This window comes from Cariama cristata, unplaced genomic scaffold, assembly GCF_000690535.1.
Source record: "Cariama cristata isolate BGI_N322 unplaced genomic scaffold, ASM69053v1 scaffold10334, whole genome shotgun sequence".
Lineage (NCBI taxonomy): Eukaryota > Metazoa > Chordata > Aves > Cariamiformes > Cariamidae > Cariama > Cariama cristata.
In genome coordinates this window covers 16546-37386 of record NW_009612342.1, presented here as the reverse complement: position 1 = coordinate 37386, position 20841 = coordinate 16546, and the positions used below count along the sequence as shown (strand labels likewise).

General features: G+C 37.8%; 1 protein-coding gene across 1 annotated transcript in view; it reads left to right on the top strand.

Moving 5' to 3' along the window:
• Window positions 1-20841, top strand: part of PEAK1 (pseudopodium-enriched atypical kinase 1) — a 32841-nt gene that overhangs the window by 3372 nt on the left and 8628 nt on the right. Inside the window, exons 2-3 of the mRNA XM_009698583.1 lie at window positions 8693-8889; window positions 18104-18852. Coding sequence (XP_009696885.1) covers window positions 8693-8889; window positions 18104-18852 — 946 coding nt within the window. The remainder of the gene's footprint in view (window positions 1-8692; window positions 8890-18103; window positions 18853-20841) is intronic.

Sequence of the window (20841 nt, the reverse complement as noted above, 5' to 3'; positions counted from 1 at the left end):
GATTTTTGGAATTTGTATTGCAGGTTCACTAATATGTCACAATAGCCATGTTACGTTGAATCAGATACATTTTCCTGAATTTCTAGTTTCAGAAAGTGTTCTTATGTTAGAGGAAACTAAAGAATTTCTCTGCAGAAATAGAAGGCAACTATTGAAAAGTATAATAGAAATTAAAAGATCTGTGACTCATAAAAGGTGGCGTGCTATCTCATATACCCAAGAATATAAGAGATGCTAATTAACTTGGTGCTACACTGCAACACCACTGCAGGACTCCCAAAATAAACCATATAAAAAAGTAATAATAGAATTAGATTATCTATAAAATAATCTATCTCCATTTTGCAAGGCCTTTAGTGATGAATATACTTTATCCCCTAACAGTATTAGATTTAGTAGAGCTGGTTGCTCTGTTTCTTCTGCCTCACAATTTTGTTCAGTGATTTATTTTTTAATTTTTTTAAAATCAGAATTTACTAAAATGATTTGTTGTTTCAATTTCTGTGAAAGTATTTGGCCAGTAGATATTTATTTTACTCCTAGAAGTTCATGGTAGTTGAAGGTTTTAGGTCTGTCTGTTGGTTTAAAGGTCTGTCTGTTCCCTTATCAAGGGTACATGTGCTTTCTTGATTGTCTCTGAATACGAAGAACCATGTTTATTTCTAGATACACTTTGTTTTCAACATACCACTGAGTTCCTACAGCTCATGACAGTGCATAACGGAAGAGGGCTGGAGACATCCATTGCAGTTAGTGATGTGGGCATAGTATGCATTTCACTGAGTACAGACCACATCTGTGGATGTGTTAGAATGTTAGAATATGTCTTCCAATGTTCTCATACAAACCAATTTCAAAATAGCTTCAAACTTGCATTATTTAATTCATTATAACAATAACCTAGCGGTAGGAAATTAAAAATTTTATAAAGTTTGAGCTATGTGTGAGCCTCAGAAAATGTATCATGGCAGTGTTCTTTGGTTTTCTTTCCCTGTTGTCTATACAAGAAAGTTCCAGTGATTTTTAGTTAAAATGTTTTTAAAGTTGACTTAAACTAAAAGAAATCTCTGTGTGAGCATAGTTTGAGTTTACCATAAACTGATTGCTGCTTGTCTTAAAGTAAAATAACTATGTCTTAAACTAACCAAGAGTGACCATTTATACCAAGTGTAATGAAATCATTTTTCTATCCCATCTTGGGAACACTGATATGGCATTCTCATGAAGACCAGGGCTACTTTTCAGACTGTTTGCTTTTTGTCAGACATGGACAGCTTTGGGTTTTGTAACATAAGGTGGTGATAGGGCTTATCATAGTACAATGTAAAGCTGGTTTCTGTAGATTTACATTTGAAGTAATTGCCCCAAATACAAGATAGGATGGTCTCCAAAACCTTAGTGTACTGTCTGTTTCTGCAGACTTGGATGAGCTGCAATCTCAGGGTCAAGAATTTTATTTTTAAAAAAAAAAAAAAGTACATGAAAATTAACAAATAGGATTTAAAAAAAAAATCCCAGTACAAATTGTGGGTGTGAGTTTCAGAAACATTAAGCACTTTCGCAAACTATTAAAGTCAGTAGGAGCTGTAAGCATTCAGCATCTCTGCAAGATGTACAGTACCGCAGTAATACAGGGGTGTGGGCAATGACAAAAGGGGTGTCCCTGTATTTACAGTGCATATTGCAGTTTAAGGCTGAAGGCAGTGGGGAATGTACCCGGGGCTAGAATAAACCTTGATAGGAGTCTAGTCTCTCTAGACTTACCCTACATTAAATTGGGAGAAGTAGGCAGCTTTAGAGAGCAAGTTAAAGAATTGGAGAAGTTTGTGGTCTCAACCCCCCTTTAGAGGAACCTTTTTTTTTTTTTTTCCTGTTATCTCCAGGGGAACCTAGAGAAAATGAGGTTGTACCAGCTTTTTTATTTTTTACCAGCATTACTGAATACATTGCCATCAGGAGAGTCGCTTGCTCCCGCCTCCTTAGTGCCCCGCTCTTGTGCTAGCAAGACAGTTCATGTGGTCAGCTGTGGGGAACCAGACTGGGGAAGTGATCCAAGTGAAAAAGAACTTTGCAATTATTTTTCAGCCAGATCAATTTGCTGATCTGACAGGGGAGCCAGTCAGGAAGGAGCAGCTGCTTATCTCGGTGGTAAAAGGGCAATAACAGGCTAATGGCTGCAGTCATGGTTGGCACTTGTTCTTAGCCTACCCTAGAGATGGTGCTGTTACAGTGTTTTATAGTTTTGCACTATTATTGGAATACCTTCTGCCCTTACTATTGAAAGCAATTGGTCATTCCGTCCGTCTCATTCACTTATTCCAAAAAGTATGTTTACTTTTTATTTTTCTGCACATCATGATGATACCGGCTAAAACCTTATCTCACAATTTTTGCTGGTGAAAACTGGAGTTTTCCAAATGTTAGAACTGGATTTTCTTCTTTCTAACAATATTATTGTATGTTTTCTACAAATTTCAAAGAAAATACACTGGGGTGCTGAGAAATACGTTGTGGGAACATTGGATATCTTTGTCCTTCAGTTATTATATTCAGTTACCTTGATGCAATTTGATGCCTTAAGTTATTTGGACTTTTTGCTTATTTTTTTTAATATTGTTAAAGAGCCCAAGTGAAACCTTATAGTGCCAAAAAATGAAGTTAATTTTTTTTTTGTTTAAGCGTTTTGGCTTTTGTTTTTAATAACCCAGTAGGTGAGAATCAGGATTCTCAACTTCCATTTTTGCAGAAGCAGGAGATGTAACAGATGAGATGCTATGCTTGTTTTCTGTTAACCCTTCAGGTATTAGTAAGAGGTTAGTGTTAATTCAGGCTAAAATATGTGCATGGAAAAGATGTTTAAAATCTTCAGTTAAGCTTGCAGAAGCTTAGAGGAAAACAGAAGACATGAAGATAGCAATCAATGAAACTCAGAATGCCAACAACAGTAAGCTCACTGAAAAAACAAACTGATTACTTAGAAAATAAGATAAGCTTTAAAAATGTCTGATTACTGGGAGGTCTTGAAAGCAAATTAAATGAAGATACAATATTTCCTTACTTTGCAATGGATTACAAAGCTGCTGAAGACTGATAACATAACCACAAAACAGGGCTGAAGGTATTTAAAGTTATCATGAGAAAGGTCAGTTTTTCCCTTTGAACAGCAATTGCAAAATACTCACTTCTTTGGAAAGCTGAAACTATCCCTCTGTAATACAAAAGAACTTGGGTTTGTTTTATCCCTGTGATTGTTTCTTTCTGGTTGATGCCAGGATGCACATACGGTGGTTCAAAAGGAGCTGGCAAATACTTACATATAAAATTTGCCAAAAATACATGGATATGTTAATTTTTGCTAAAAATCAGCAGTCACATCAGCTTTATCATTAATTTGAACGAAAAGACCTCAAATGAGTTATCTCTTCAGTGGTTTTTTTAGTAATTTCTGTTAGGCCACTAACTGATATTTAGGAAAAAAAAATACAGGTGACTGGGGCTAGGGATATGCCACTGTGCACATCATCTGTGGCCTGGACCTTGAGAACCCCAACTTTGGAATGGAGCTTAATGTAGGCTGTCTTGATTCAGTGGGACAGGAGCCATGAAATTACTCTGAGTGCTCTGGATATCTAGAGGAATATGAATGTTGTAACAGATTACTCAGTAAAAACAACTGGAATCATTGTTCTTCAAAAATGTAGTCATATATTAAGACCAGGATCGCATCCAGAGACAGGCAGGAATAACCACCACTGCCACATTCCACTTTCTCATTGTCATTGATCCAATCCTGCAGATTCCACAGCTGCTTCAGAAACTACTTGAGAAGAGAACAAAATCTTTTAAATCACAGAAGGGCTCTGTTTAAAACAAAGTCCTTCCCAGTTTAGAGGATCTCTTGTGTAAGTCTTAAGGTAAGGTTGTCACCTGAATCCAAAACCTTTTTTAAGTGTAGCTTGCATAACTTGGTGAAGAGAATTCAAGGATGTTATAGCTGAAAAGAAAATTCTTGCTTGAGCAAGTCAACCAATATGGGAGAAATTCTTGCCTGAAAAGTCCAGGTGGAACTATCAGCTCCCCCTTCTCTTCAAATCTATCTTGATTTGCTTTTTCTAGATATCAGCAAGGCTTATTTACCTTACTCAGCAGTGCGCAACAGTGCTTTTAAAAGTGTTAACCATCTATCTTACCCCATTTCATCAATTAAAAACTTTTGTGAGATTTTTCTCTAGAACATCTCTATGCTAGCAGAATTGGAAATTATGCACGTTCATTAAGCAAGAAGTTTGGTAACATTTTATGTGAAAATTTGTAAACACCAAGGACTGTTAAAAGAACCAAGTAGAAGGGATTTTACCATTTATTATTTTATAAATTTAGATTAAGAAATGGTAAATCAAGTATTATTGTTCTTAACTCCTGTAATACAGTCTGTAAAATGGAAAGACTGAGAACTTAAAGTGGATAAAGAAAAATATCTTTTTTATAATGCATAGTTAATCTGTGGAACTCATTGCCATTCAGTTTCACTGACACTAAAGAGCTTAGCAGGATGTCTTTACTGGATTATCAAATGTATTCCCTTTATCCATGTAAACATTGCATTATACAAGATTTTTAAAAAAAATACTATACATTGCATGCTTCAGGACTAAGCCAACTTCTAAATAATAAGAATTGGGAATAAACTTTATGGCTTAGTTATTTCAGATTGTCGTTTGAGAAGTTTCTTTCACTTTCCTCTTGAGTGACTATTTCTGGCAAATGTTGGTGATGAGGAACCGAACTGCATAAGCCACTGGAATGGGTTTTCTGTACCCATAATGTACTCTGATTGAAACCTGGGCACTGATCATCTTTGCTCATTTTTTTGCAGAAATTACGTGGTCTGTGTTCTAAGTAGAAGTTCCTGTGTAAGGTGGCCTTTGACCGCCCTCAAGCCATTAACCTCTCTGCATTTTTCCTCAAGCATTTTTCAGTCAATTTAGGCTTTATATTAGCTTAGAAGTGTAGGCCCTGAGGGAATGTCAGAGATCTCTTTGAAACTAAATATATCTACAAATTACACAGCTTTTTTGTGTGTGTGTAAAACTAAGTCATCTTCCTTGTCGGGCTCTCTCATCTCAAACTGTACGGCTACCATTGATTGCTGTTTTGCTGATGTCCACTCAGGGAGGAGATCAGTGTCTCAGCTGGGTCTAAGGCCACATCAGCTTTTCTCCATCTTTCTGTCACCAATTTTGCCACTTGGATTTATGTGCCGTCTTGCACAGAACTGTACTCCCTCAGCTTGACCTCTAGATCTGACCCTAATTCAGGAATGCACTCTCAGAACCACTTCTTCTAAGTGATCCACTTTATCTCCCTCATATTCATTGCTGTTTATTAATCACTAATTGAGAAAGCATGCTCTGAATAGAGGAAAAGACAGGTCACACAATAGCTGGGATTCTACTGTCTTTACAAAAATTAACACAGCACGCAGGCTGCTCTCTGTATTCTTACTATTCTAAAAAGACCAAGGCAAGTTAGACCACATCATCTTTTGGCTATCCTCCAAAAACTGGGAAGGAGAGCCTGAGGGAAGGACTTAGAGGCATTTGTCCCTGCAGAAAACAAAACAAAACAAAAAAAACCCACTTTTAAAGCAAATTTGAGCTTGTGCACATGTGAATGACAAGTTTGTGAATTCAGTGGGATGTTATCTGAAGGACAGTCATTTTTATGGCAAGTTTTTTTGCTACGCATAATCTCGGCTTCTTAGGAAAACAGATGTGTTCTCTGTGTGCAGAGGGCTGCTCCCTCCATTTACTGAATAGTTGTTTAGTTTCAGCCACATGTGCCCGAGTTCTCTAAGGTAATTCATTTCCTATGAAGTTTGGTTTTGAAATAAAAAAGGGAAAAGAAAAAGACTTGAACAGAGGAGGCTGTGCCCACTGTGGTAAAAGCTAAATATGTGCTCTTACGCAAGGCATCAAAGAATCCATCCTGGCAAAATATCTATAAATATCCCAAATAAGGAGATAGGTTTAAGTATCGCTTGCTGTCAACAAACAGATACAAAGTTATACAAAATCAGGGTTTAATGGTTCTAATCTCAGAGAACTGCTTGTTTATCAGCTGCTCTCTCTTGTTTATCAGTTTTCTCAAAAACTAGTGGTTTTAACTGTTTAGCCTGTTTCAGGAAGCAAAAGCAATTGGGAATTCGGTTCTTGTAGCTTACTGAGTGAGGATGTTTTCCCCTTTTGTTCCTTCTGCATTCTGTCAGTGCCGATAATGGGTTGGCATTTTGGTCGTTGAGTCACTGCGCTGCGTAGGTATGCTTGATTTCTCTGTCTTTACGGTTAAGATACAGGGAAGCATTTCCCCCACCGATTTCATGGCCTGACATCTAATTGCTGTGATTTAACATGTATTAGATTCAGACACTAAAACCGGTTGGAATACAGACTTGAGATATTCACTTACTTTTAACAGTAGGTTCATCCAAGTTCTTAAAGCTCCCCTTGAAATTTTAACCTGCTTTTCCTTAACTAATTAATACAACTAAGACCATAGCTGTCATACCAAAGCAGTGTAGTAGTAGCCTGTGACCACGAAGGCAGCGGAAGGGTTAAGAAGGCAGGGCTGTAACTGACTGGTTTCCTGGGGCGCTTTGGCAAGTCCCTGGGACCAACCCCCTAAGGTAAACATTAAGGTGCAGTAGGTGTATCACTCTGTGCACAGTTCAGCCCTGTTGCTTACAGCTTGCACAACTTGTAGCACATCAGAACACTGTGGAATCAATGGCTCGCCAGAGTTTCAAGACATGATTAAAAGACTCAAGAAGGCCCTGAAAGAATTTCCTTTAATGGGGAATTGTGTGAGTGAGTACAGTGGGTGAGTTGGTATTTTTTTCTTTCTTCCTTTCTAGCTGTTGGTTTACTTTCGCAAAATGCTTCTGAGCTTAGGTTTAGTGTATGTGCTTGCATGTGTCTGGTTTGGAGAATGAGTATGTTCTGTGCCTCACCAGTCGATACTAAAAAATTACTTTGAGATATGATAATTCCTGGTTTGTGGCAATGACAGAACCATAAAGCTATTAGAACTTATTTCTTCTTAAAGAAAACATTCTTATTGAGGAGTGCAGGTATGTATATGATTTACAGCAACTACCAGTCTTCAGCTGAATTCCTCGTCATCTTGAGAGCCTTGTTACTGCTTTAATTTTATGTATGCTTTACTCTGAAATTATATTAGGTTAACTCTTTAATGTGGATATATTTATGGCACATGGAATGTTCTTCACACCATTCCTATGCATGGTACTAAAAATGAACAAAAAATTTTATGCTGATTAAAGATTACATCTTTTTGGACTTATGCCATTTTTTCTCTTTTACTAACAAGTTCTAATGAGTTTTGTTTGTATCAGCCTGCAGTTAAAATTCATGAGTCTGAGTAGAAACAGCACGTGCGCGCTGCACCATACATGGGGTCTTGTGTTATGCAAAGTATTGGCATGTTTTAATCTTTGTATACAGTCTGGGATTGCTAGAAGATCATGTATCATGATTTTCAGAATTTTGGCTTTGGCACAGAGACACGTATGCCTATAATTTATGTTAATTCTTGCAGGAAGTTTTAAATCTTTACCACAAAAATATCTGTACAGACACATGATGTGGCGATCATCTTTTGAAGGAAGTGTATTACTCCTATCCTTATGGAAGTCACAAGTACTTAAAATTCTTGCTATTCTGTTTGATCAGGCTGTAATAATGAGAGCTAGTGAATAGGACATATGCTCTTGAGATTTGGCCTATAATGAGTATTTGTTTCTGTGAGTGCGAGAACATAAAGGCACAGAAATATTTTTGCTCTGACATGTTTTTTGTGGCATATTATTGATAATTGCTGCTATGTTTTCAATGGAATTGTTGTTTTTTTTTAATAAACCTGAACTTTTTTTAAATATATATAACGCATAACTTTTAAATCATTCTGCAATAAATGTATCCATGGCAACGAACTGAATCCATTAGTTTCACACTTTTGTGCTATAAGTCATCACAGTGTGATTAAAACTTCATAGCTAAGAGCAAGCACAGAGGAATGTCTTCACAGCATTTTGCAGTTGACTAATGCAGATGGATTTTAATCCTGGAGAATTTTCCATGGGAAATAGATTACTGGCTTAGATGAGCTACTGGTCTGTTTCCCAAAGTGTCAGTTCCCAAAATCCTACCAGTACATGAAAATGTATCATTAAAGTTTTATGCGTTTATTAAGACTTAGCAGCCCCCTTGCTATACCTTGGTACCTTTGATTAAAGCAAAATTGTTCTGATAGGTAAAAAGCACTTTAAACTCTGCTGCTGTCCTGTGAGTCCTACAAGTTTTATGCAGAATCACGCCTGCATATATATGCGTACATATGCGGATTGTAGTCAGCTGTAAAACATTTTATTATCCCTTTTGTATGAAAGGCATGAACTACTACATGTTACTATTTGAGTCAAAAGTTGTTTCTTCTTATTAAGGAAAATAAATATTGTAGAAAGTTGTTCTTAAATAAAGGAGGGCGAAAGGAGCTTATTTCTTTCCCAGTTCATTGCCTTTCCTGAAGATACTTAATGCTTAATCTGGTATTTTGCCAGTGGGACCTAGTACCCAGCTTTGGTCTCCAGGTGATTTTGGTTTGTTTGTTTCAGTCAAGTGCCCGATGACACTACACTGGAGGATTTCTCCCCTCGTGTTCCTAGAGCGGTGTTTGTGAAGCAGGACAATGGTGGCAGTGCCTCAGTCATACCAGTATCGTCTGTCCGTGTCCCACAAGGGGAGGAAGAAAAGGAAGAAGCTTCAAATTCTCCTGACTTAAATCCTTGCAGTGCTACATACAGCAATTTAGGTAAGTGTATTCTCATAGAAGAAAATTTGAATTAGATCACATTTTGGATACCTTTCCAGACCGTGAAGAACCTTGTCTTCTGAACAGCTCAATACACTTTCATAAGGTTAGTATTTAAAGACAAACTTTTTAGTAATAATTTATAGAAAATAAAATTATGTTGTCTCATTCTGAGACACACAGCAAAGAAAGTGAAGATTCAACAAACTCAAAGCTTTTCTTTCCTATGATTTTAAAACACTTTTTAAAACTTTTAAAAGACACATTGTTTTGTCTGTTTGGAGGAATTTTTATCAAAGGTGTTTAAAATACAGAGCTAATTACATAATTGTCTTAGAAACAATAAGTAGATTTCAACTTCAACAAAAGATAGCACTTTTTATTTTAGAGCATCAATAACTGCTAAAATATTTGTAGTCATCTTTTGTTGACTAAATCCTTTCTTATCATAGTCTGAGAGTTTACTTTTGCTCCTTCAGAAAAGTTTAAGATATGAATGTCCTGAAGATACTGCACAGTCTATTCAACTATCTCTGAATTCCTGACTCATATTAAAAAGGTACATGTATGCAGGGCTTCTCTAGAAGCTAAGCGAGCAAGACAAATAAGCATGTCCTGATATATAGTATCAGTGTTATCAGCCTAATTTTCTAAAGCATTTTGATTTGAAGTACTGTGAATTTAGGAATACCTACAGCCAGATTTTCTAAAATAACAAAAATCTCATTCATTCAAGAATATCTGAATACATGTTTTCCAGTATTGCTCCAATCTGTAAGCATACCAACTTATGAAGCATTTAGGCAAGAGTAAACTGACTGCATGGAGGTGGCTCACAAGGACAGGGGGTTTGGCATGTCCACACAGGTTTGAGAGATCAAGGACTAAATTTTGAACCCTCAGGTGCATACATTCCTTAGACATTTAGTGATATTGTTGCATTTTTTTGCTTAAATGTGAATTAGTGGCAAACTTATTAGTGTGTTCTGCTAATAAAACATTAACTAGGTATTGTTTATGAAGCATAAAGAAGAAAAACATCCTGTCCAAGAATACTACTAACATCTACCAAGAAATTGTAAACTTCAGGGAGGAAAACTAAAATTTATATTTTAGGGTGAATTTTTCAAACATCTAGTGAATTATTTTCAATTCATTGAGGTATAGATATATATCTGTATCTATATATTTTCTGTATTTAGGATATAGCTACATTACAGCTAGAATCGATTTCTCTAATTTCTTATGCAAGGTGTTACACCTCGAGGCAGCTGCTTCACTGTACAGCATTAGCTGTACTTCTGTCCATTGATCGCTGTCCTTCCCACAGCATCTCACAAACTGGGAATAGTAAACTCACGGGAAATGCAATAAAATACCATTAAGCACTGGAACAGGTTGCCCAGAGAAGTTGTGGAGTCTCCATCTGTGGAGATACACAAAACTCGACTGGACACAGTCCTGGACAACCTGCTCCAGCTGACCCTGCCTGAGCAGGGAAGGTTGGACTTGACCATCTCAAGAGGTTCCTTCCAACCTAAATGCTTCTGTGATCGCTTCCATCTGTCCTTGGTTTTGTCAGTGTTGTTCCTCCTTGTGAATGCTCCTTCGTAAAACTGTATAAAACTGAACCCCTTAGTATTTTATTCAAAATCTTCTCCTCATCCTTGGGTCACTTTCAGATTTGCTGTCACCAAAGTAACTTCTAAGTATGAAAGAGTTAAATTAATTTTCAGGCTTGACTTGGTCTGGCTTGGCAAGCTTGCTGCTTGTTGTTAAAAGCAACGCTACCCTAAATGGCACTGAGTTCTCTGGCTGCCATTCAAACTTCTTTCTGGTTTATTCAAGCAACCTCACTTTCTAGTTCAGATAGCTATCAAGAGATTACCAGGTAGGGATATAGAATAATTCCTATTTGTTTTCACATCTTACATCACCTAAGCGGCAAAATCATATATTTTTTAGAATTAACAAATACTGATGTGTGTAACTGAAAGAAAGGATAATACAAGAAGTTATATCACATTTGATTCTTGCTTCAACTGCAATTGTTTCTACAGTTACCTTTTTATAGCTACAACTTGTAGTTTGTAAAATATATCATGTGAACATCTCGATTTGGAGCATAATGTACAATATTCACTTTTTAAGTACTAATCTAATACATATTCTATGATTTTTATTGAAAAGCAGATAATATTATGTTGTTACTTTGATAAATGTCTCATCTTCAGTTGTGACACATCACATGAAATTTTATAAACAGCCATAATGGCAAGCTTTGGTAAATTTTCATCTGCAGTCAGGTAGTAGTTTATATCAGGTACTGCCCTCAAATATCAGGTACTCCCCTGCTCCCACAGGAGTTGTCCAATCATCAGTTTACGGTCATGCCCACAAAAACTGCAAGTGTGCCAGCAATTATTTGTCAGGAAACAAATCGCAGATGCAAAATTTGAGAATAGCTTAAGTATAAAATATGGGCTGTATTTGTTACTTCATTGAACATGTAAAATCATACACCTAGGAATTAAAAAAAAAAAATAAAATGCAGGCAATCCTTGCAAGATAGAGCATTCTCCTTGGGTAATCGGATACAACATAAAAGACCTGGGGCTTTTAGGAAACATGAGGTCCCACTATGATGATAGGATAAAAGAGCCCAGTATGTTCCTGGGTGTATAAACAGGAGGGAACTCAGATAGGAGTAGAGAGGTTATGTATATCTCACTTTTACCTTCCAACTGCCATGGCCACAGTCAAGCCCTGCTGGCCACAGTTTAAGAAGAATGTTTTAAAAGAAATTGTAGAGGCTCTAAAGAAAAACTTTGCAAATGCTGAGTATTGTGGCAGGCGCTTTATAGGGACTAATTCAAAAAGCTGAATGTGTTTAGCTTATCAAAGAAAGAGAGTCTGGCTTGATCATGGTGTGGATAGTCATGTGGTGAGCAAAACTGTGATGAGGGATACCTTTGGTATCAATAATCAACAGATTTAAAATCCACTGGCTGCCAGTTGAATCTAGATGCAGAAACAAATGTTCAAATGTGTAACGTAGGACCTGGATGTTCCTTTTTTAAGGTGTACCCTTATTCTAACAGAAGTTAATTCAGGTAAACCCTGTAGCTTATGAGAAGGAAGACAATAGACTAGATGATTAAAATCCTTTCCTTTACAAGTCTTTAAATTTTTCTCTCTTTGTCTGAATTTTGGGGGGAAATTGACTTGATTGAATTTGCATTGCTGCAAGTAGATTAAGATATTCTCAATATACTCAGGATAGTATTTCTATCATTTAAAAAAGGATAGGTTATTTTATTATCAGCTATTTTTCTCTTTTCACCTTTTCTTTAGGTGTAAGAAGGAGGCTAAATTTTTTGGTTTTATGAGTGCTGACATTGGAAAAAACCCTAAATCACATCTGCCACGGAGTATTGCCTCAGTCAGTAGGGCAGTGAGCTTTAGACAGGCTATAAATAAGGTAATGAAATCACTGTTGACTAAAACTGACAGTTCAGTGACAGACAGTGATTATAGTACCAGTCTGCTGCATTTTGTATAATACATAATTAGTACAGGTAACAGCTTTAACATGGTGTAATGGAGGGCAGGTAGCAAGACCTGACAAGTCACCAAGGCAGGCAAGCTGTTGCCTCTGAAGTTTTTATTTATCTAGTATCTGCAACCCATCTTACCATAGTTCGGTGCCCAGTCTCAAATTATGGGCGAGAAACTGGAAGTGCATCGTGAATGTAACCTAACAAATGTTAACTTTCCTTTCTGTTACATATATTATCATTCTGGTAAGATTTTGATCTATTAAGTTAACAATAAATGTGTAAACAACTGAGTATAATACAGGATTTCATGTTCGTGTAAATTTGTGTACTGAATAATTTTAGAGACTAGTGTTGTACATGTACTGTGTTTGTTGGAATTGGTGCTGGTTGCTTTTGCAGTGGTTGGAAGATACTTTACACATTTGTGCGTTTTTCATGGTTTGGTTATTTTTATCAGTCAGGGTAAGAGTTTATTAAGGAGTGATGTGTTTTGTATTGGTATTAAAGATCAGTATAATTGATCTGCTACAGAGTCTTTCTCAGGCTCTGTACTATAATAAAAACGCAGATTGCAAAGGATGATTAATAACCAAGTACAAGGGGAGGAAAAAGTACTAGGACAAGGGTAGAGAGGGGGAATTTGTACAGTGAAAGTGGCCAACCTGTGGATTTTACTTAGTGAATACTTTAATCAGCCTTTATAACTGGACTTTGTAACATGAAATGGGGACGTGCTGACATGAGAATTACTGGGACATCTGACTCCATTCCTGGCTGTGGGGAGAAAGAGGTCAGCAGAGGCTGCCAAAGCCAAGGCTGTTGGACTGCTCCAAGACCCAGCTGTGTGATCAGCCCAGCCTGGTCTTACCGTGGATTTCCTGCAGACACATAAGAGCCACTTGAAATTCCTCCTCCTCACTCGTCTCCACTGTAAAGAGTCCACAGTTTTGATTTTAGTTCTGTTGGAGTTTTGATAGATGTGGTCTTGGAAGATCAGTTACCCATGTTGTACATGCATGATTATTAATTTTTGCAGTTCTTGGCAACGCAAAACATGGCATTTTTGTCAAACTGATGTGTTAAGCTGGAGAATGGCAGAGGTGAGAGTCATGTTGGCCAGTTTAGCCCTCTGGGTCCTGTTCATTCATCTAAATTCCCGCACCAGGGGATTAGGGATTAAGGAGTACTCTAATGGTCACTAAAACTGAGACCAGTTAGTAATCATGGCAATAGCTGAGTTACTACTGTGAATACTAGAGTAGTTTTTAGCTCTGTTTTCTAACTCTCATCTTCCCACAAGCGACGTTGTCCTTGGATGTGAGATGGTAATGGCATATAATCAGAAAAACACTTTAAAGAATAAAGGGGAATGTAGGATAGGTTACCATGTCAAGAGTAAAATGAGTTTGGAGAAAGAAGCAGCCTGCTGTCATTGGGGTACTGGACTAACATATGTTATGTATTGTAGAGCAATATACATCTCAGGAATAGTTCTATTGAAGGAAGGATGGAAGCATGCAGTGTGTCTCCCAGTTGGCTTCCCTAATTCACCATTAGTTGTTTTCCCAATTAGAGAAGCATTTTCCTTCACAGTTCTGACATTTCTTGACAATGTATACTGCTGATCTGATCTAAGCAAAAAAGAAAGATACATGGACTATCAAGAAATCTAAACAATTATTGTGCATGTCATAATTCTAAGAAAAATATGTTTATGCAATATAAATTTGAACTAAACCTGAGCTCAGTGTGTCAGATCTGATAGTTGCATAAGCTAACATAAATAGGTTGCAATGCAAAATCTGATGATAAATCAGTTACCTGGAATAATAAAATTTAAATGTGGGGGGTTTTAGGCCTGATTTAGAGTTTCAGACCTCTGCATGGTGTCTGGAGACTTAAGTATTAATATTTAAATAGAGTAGTAAGATTCTGTAATGGAGGATGGTATTGAACTGTAGAATTACTTAAAGCTGTCTAGAAAGCTGCTGTCTATAAAGAGTTAAATTTTTTCTGTCTTTGAGCAGTCTGGAAGCCACTTCAAAGATCTCTGTAAGTGGTAGCCTGGTACTGTGTCTGTTCCTCCTTTCCAATTGCCTCCCAAGAGTGTAGCTCAGGCTGAACCTTGTAATGTTGGAGAGCGTGCAGTAGGTAAGGAAATGATGGGTTTTAAGCATACAAGGGGAGAAGGAAATGATAGGCAAGAAAAAGAAGCAAATGCTCTGCCAGTACTTGTATGCAAAAGAACATTCTTGTGCCTTTGACAGGGACAAAATTTAAGACAGCTTTTTCTTGCTAGACAATGAATTTTTAAAAACGTGGGACATGCAGTATCACGCCGTGCTTGGAGAAAGCTGAGCTGGAAAGACTGGCCCAATGGGCCAGTATGGTGTTAAGAACGCGGCATAAAACCAGTCCAGATATGAAGCTTTTCAAACACGTAATACAGATGGATAGATTTCAGTATGGAAGCTTTGTCTTGTGGGGAGAAACTGTACTGTAACATGACATGTTTTACAAAGTCATTTTCCTCAGCTGAGAATACTTGAAAAAGTAACTACGTAATGATTTGTACATGCAGTTCTCTGGATCCTGCCACCCCCACCAGACATCTGCAAAAACAACTTCTGGTTATGAAAACCTTCTTCAATTATGTTTTGATGTCATGGTTCCAAGAGCTATGCAAAAGCAACAACTAGTGAAAGTCACCGGTTGCGGTCGCAACACTCTCTTCTGTATGAATGGCTTTTGGAGGACAGGGCCATTAAAGCAGACAGAAAATAAGAGAATCAAGAAGAAACACTGTTATAAATCTTACCTTTCTTGGAAAGGGTTTCTGCTGTTACTGCTTGAGATGTGCATCTTGCTCTTATTTGTTTTCTTGCTGTGTGCCTTTAGGGTCTGTGGAGCCCTTGGATTAGCAAGTCACACAAGCAGCGCGTATTAGGAAACTGCCTCCTGCAACAGTAGCCTTTCTCAAAACCCCAGCAGCTAGGCTATTTTAGCATAGTGGAGAAGAGGGTAAGAATGAGAAAACAGGCAAGTGATCTTTAACGCAGAAATGTTGCCAGGGGGAGAAGTACATAGGTCACAGATTTTGTAAGAGTGAGCAATTGTGGAAGACAACACGTGTTTGGATGAGTAAGAAACTTGGATATGAAGTAGAAGTGAACTTGTCTCAGGATTACGCAAAAGACTGTGGCATGTGGATGTGTGTGTCTGGCATGCAGACACCAATTCTGCTTTTGACTCTGAATCATGCCACTCTTCATCTCTGCAAAACGTACCTTTCTGAGAAGAGTTCCTGTACTGCTCAGCTGGCGCCAGCGTTATATGCTGCAGCATACCAAATGGTGCGAGGAAGAGGTGCTATTGTAGACCTTGCTCACTGCAATACCAAGATCAGAAAGGAGCAGTAGAGGGTCCCCTGAGTGTTAGATTATTTTTTTTTTAAGCAACCTTGACAATGATTTGGGAGAGATGCAGGGATTCTCCAATATTCCAGCTTTTGAACATTTTTATTTTGGGGGAGCTAAAAAGTCATTATCCAGCAGAGTAGTCCTGTGTGATCTTCCCTGACAATCGGGCATGTACAAAGCTTGATATAATTTCCTGCTCAAAATTCAGTTTTTTAAACATTGGAATATCCAGGCTTATCACAAAATCCATAAGGCTCTTCTGAGGGTTTCTTGAGCTTAAACAAAAGATAGAGATATAACTTTCATTTGTGATGTCATCTCCTTGGAATGATTGAAAAGGGAATGGTTGTTAAGAATTCAAGAGCCAAGGCTATTTTGTTTGTGGATACATATAAAAATACAGTCCTGTCTGATCTTCTGAAATTAGGAAGTCCTTTTCGGCATTCTAACACAGCGTTCCAGGCTTTTGTGCATCCTGGCCAAGAGTATCTTAGATTCCATAGTACTCATAAAAACTGTAACAATGTATCTTAAAGTGTAAAGGAAGCTGTCTTTTTTTCTTTTCACAGGCTGCAAAGTCATTTATTATTAATTATGGACCAAAGTGATGTAATTCAAACCTGAATCGGAGATCCCCTCAGTTTGGTTCAGTGTCCCAGTTCAGTCGTCTCTTTACAAGGATTTGGTGGACTTGGCAGTGTTAGGTTGGTGGCCTTCGCAGTGTTAGGTTAATGGTTGGACTCAACGATCTTAAAGGTCTTTTCCAATCTAAACAATTCTGTGATTCAGCACGTATTTCAAATAGTCGTAGTGTTTTTCTACTTGCTGTTCCCTTACTAGAAAAGATGCTCAGCTGCAATTATACAGAGCATCCATTTCATGTCTGCTGTGTTGCAACTGTAAAAATTGGCTTCCTACCTTACCATGATAGTTAATGAACCTCACAGGAGTAGTAGAAATCTTATAATTTCTCTGAAAATAGCAGTTGATTATTAAGAGTGGAAAAATCTCATTTTTATATGAGTAACAACTGTTTAATTTTCCCAGAGCAGTGAGTTGGTCATTTGTATTGTCTGTTTATTGCTTTTTATTCTCCATTATATTATTGTCATTTATTTATTCTTGATTTCAAAGGACTCTGGCAGTTATAAAACATAATTGTCCTCTCTGAAAGCCATCCAAAACACATGAAAGGACGTTTATATCTTCCCTAGAAGCACACAAATGTTTGAAATCAGTCTGTCAGTGGAAATCCTGTGCTTTCGTATACGTAACCTGCCATTTGGAAACTCTTGACTGAATCTAGGTCAGGTTATCTGTGAACATAATATTGCCAACAAAGGTACCCATGGCAAGTGAGTAAGGGAAATGTATTAGAGAAAGCTATGGTGAGCAAGGGGGTGGGGTTGTGGGGGTGTGCGAGTTTTAAATTGTAGGGTAAAAATATTTCTGGTTTTGTAATCTCAAAGTATGATCCTACTCTCATTGAAAGCAGTGGCAATACACTTGTCAACTTGAGTGAAAGTAGGCTTAGCATCCTTGTTTTCACCTTGTGAATCTGCTAGGGCAATCCTGACTTTTCGATGTGACCACCGAAGTATCTGAATTACCCTATTTCTGTCTGAAGTTTTTGGTTTCCATTCTGAAATAATGCTTTCAGCCTCTTTAGCACATTTCAAATCCAAGTGATCCCAGGCTTTACAGACTACTAGAAGGATATATAAAAAAAGATCACCTCACCTGCCAGAGAAATGCACCTCTCAAAGAAACAGTTCACAAAGTCACTTAGCAGCATCCACCTATAGTTTTCGCACATTTGAATAGGAAGTAAGGAATAATACTGTAGTCAATTGACTGCAGGAGCAATTACGGGAGGCTGGGTATAATTACTGAAACTGGAATTTGGCCAGAGTGCCAAAAGTGACGTTTGGTTTTTGCTTGCACTTTTTGTCATTAATCCCATGGGATGTAAAATGCCAGCATTGCTAACACTGAAACTGATTTTAATGTCTAGGCCAAGGTCAAATAAAGACAATATATATGTGATGCTGATTTGGTCATTTTGCTTTCTAATTAGTTCATCTTTTCAGATATGTATTTAGGTTTTCTTCAAATATTGGGGGGGTCCTAGTCAGCTTGGTTTTTTATGCCTTAAACTTCTTTGCAGAGTGCAAATATGAGCAGCAGATGCAAAGTACTTTAATCTTCTATTACTATTACCTTCTTATTACACAGGACAGTCCAGAGCAGCCATGATACCTCCGAAACAGCCGAGGCAACCGAAGGGAGCTTTGGATGATGCCATTGCCTTTGGAGGACTAGTAGATCAGGAGACAATGAACAACTTACAGCCAACACCACCTCCACTGCCAAAGAAAACAATTTTGAGAGCTAACACAGAGCCGACTCCCAGAGATCTCCAGAAGCAGGCTCTGGAGAACAACCTGTGCATTGTGGCCAATCCCACCTATGATATTGACACCAACTGGGAAGCAAGCAGCGCCTGCTCTTCGGTCAGCCTGGAGCTCAAGGTACTGGACAACGAGTCAGGAGATTCCTTGGACAGGCCTCCAGAAAAACTAAGGGCAACCACCTCAGCAACTAACAGTGTTTCCAGCCTAACCACTATCAGTATTAAGGACCGCTGTTCCAATAGCATGGAGTCTCTAACAGGGAGACGCATCTCACAAACTAAGCAGGGCAAAGGTGTCCAGAAGCCACAAAGACAAGCACTTTATCGAGGAATTGAAAATCGAGAAGAGGTGGTAGGTAAAATACGAAGCCTTCATGCTGACTCCCTGAAGAAGCTGGCACTTAAATGTGAAGACTTGTTCATGGCCGGACAAAAAGACCAGTTGCGATTTGGGGTGGACAGCTGGTCGGATTTCAGGCTAACCAGTGACAAGCCATGCTGCGAGGCAGGCGATGCAGTTTACTACCCAGCTTCTTATGCAAAAGATCCTCTCAACAATTATGCAGTCAAGGTAAGAGAGGCTTGAAAAACGGTAACACTAGACAACAGTAACTATAATCTGCAACGCATCCAGTAGGAGTAGGTCCTACAAATGTTAAGTGTATGCTGCTTGCAGCAGCACTGTGTGAAAAGTAAGATTGCCAAGATACAGGCTTTTCCTTCTATCAAAAACCAAGTGTGGCACTGGTATCTGCTGTTTAAGTTATATCTGGTTTTATTGCAGCTCCAAAATTATTAAAACAAAATCAACACAACTCAGTCTGTACCATGGCCATTGTTTAATGAAATACTGAAGAAAAAGCTGTATTATTTTAACATGTGTCAGCAGTTCTTTGGAAACTTGCAATAACAAAATCCTTTGGTTCATCTGCATGCAGATGATACCAAATCATCACTCTTAGGAAAGATTTCCAAGTTCTCCATTTTCAGAGCCATGTAATTTAAAATGTAAATTCTAAGCTAATATATCTTTATGTTCCCATACAAGGTCTTATATTTTCACCAGTGTTCATTACCAGCCTTTCAAAAGTTCTGTCTAGCCATCGGTGTTACCTTACACGCTATACTAAAAAAAAAAATAGTGGATCTTCTCAGTATTAAGTTTTGTGGCCTTTTACTAAACAAACAGTTGATTTGTGTCTAATTTATTCTTCAGCTAACACATAAAAGAAACAAGATTTACTAGATTTACTGCTAATATATTAATGAATAGTTGGCAGCTATCTCACTAGATGTCATTACTTTATGGACTTTTATATAGGTAGTTCTTTCTGAGCGCTATGTCTCTACAGTTCTCAATGCTTATCTGGTAGGACGATAGAGAGAAAGACAGCTGAGACGTATAGCTCTGTCAGGCTTCCTGTGTGACCTTGAGTAAATCATTGAACTTCTGACTCCTTGTTGTTGAAACAGAGAAAACATTTATTACCCAGCGCAGGTGTGTGAGGCCTAATCGATTATTCCTTATAGAGCATGTTGACATTCTCAGAAGGGTGGTGCTTTACAGGAACAAAATGTTACCACTCCTGCATGATTGTTTACAAGAAAGATTTAAAAAAATAAAAGGTAAGATTGGTGCAACTGATACGTTCTTCTGAAACTTGAAAAGGCATCTTTTTACAGCAGATTTGTGGGCATCCCTTAGTGATCAAGGAACTCGTTTGGAAAAGATGTGAAATGAAACATGGATGTCTTGTGGATGCCACGTCCAGTGGTACAAAACAGCTGAGAACCAGACCATGAATATATCTGGCAATCTACTGTGGTTGCAGAATCAACAGTCTGGCATTACTCACTTTGGGGTTTTTTGGTTTTAGTACAGTGATGCAAACATGGTTGCTTGTAGGACCCAAAGTGGTATTTTTCTATATAGGCAGGTTTGGGTTATCACTAATGTGATTCCTCTTTGCACAGTATGGATGTGCCCTTAAAGTATTCCCTGACAGGCAAGACCTATGTAGTTGTTTTCTTATCTACTGTCCTCCTAAATACATTTCTCTTGTAGAAAGCCAGTGAGAAGAAAGAACAGCAATGTAGCATGGTCAAATATGTGCTATATTTTTTCTCTCATAATTCAGGTGTCTTAAAAATAGTTCTCAGACAAACAAAATTTATTGCAGCATAATAGGTGTGATGGTGTTGAGAGTGAGTGAAGGATCCACAAAATATCATCAAGCTGGAGGTCACCATGAGCTGTTGTGCTGTTACAATGAGAGGAAAAGTTACTCTTGAAAATACCCTCCCTAGCACTTAATATGATATAGGAAGATACTCTCACTACACGTTCTCAGATTTCTTTAAAAGCCAATCAGGACCAGCGTATGGGACTACTGCTGTCTTTTCATTTTCTCTTTCACATATTTTAAGTATTATGCATTCAGCTAAGTTGGGTTCTCTTCAGTTGTGTGTTTCTTTGGTGCATATTTTTATTACTGCATTCTCTGTGCTAATATATTGAATTATACAGCATGATTTAAACTGGATACTGGATTTCCCCCCC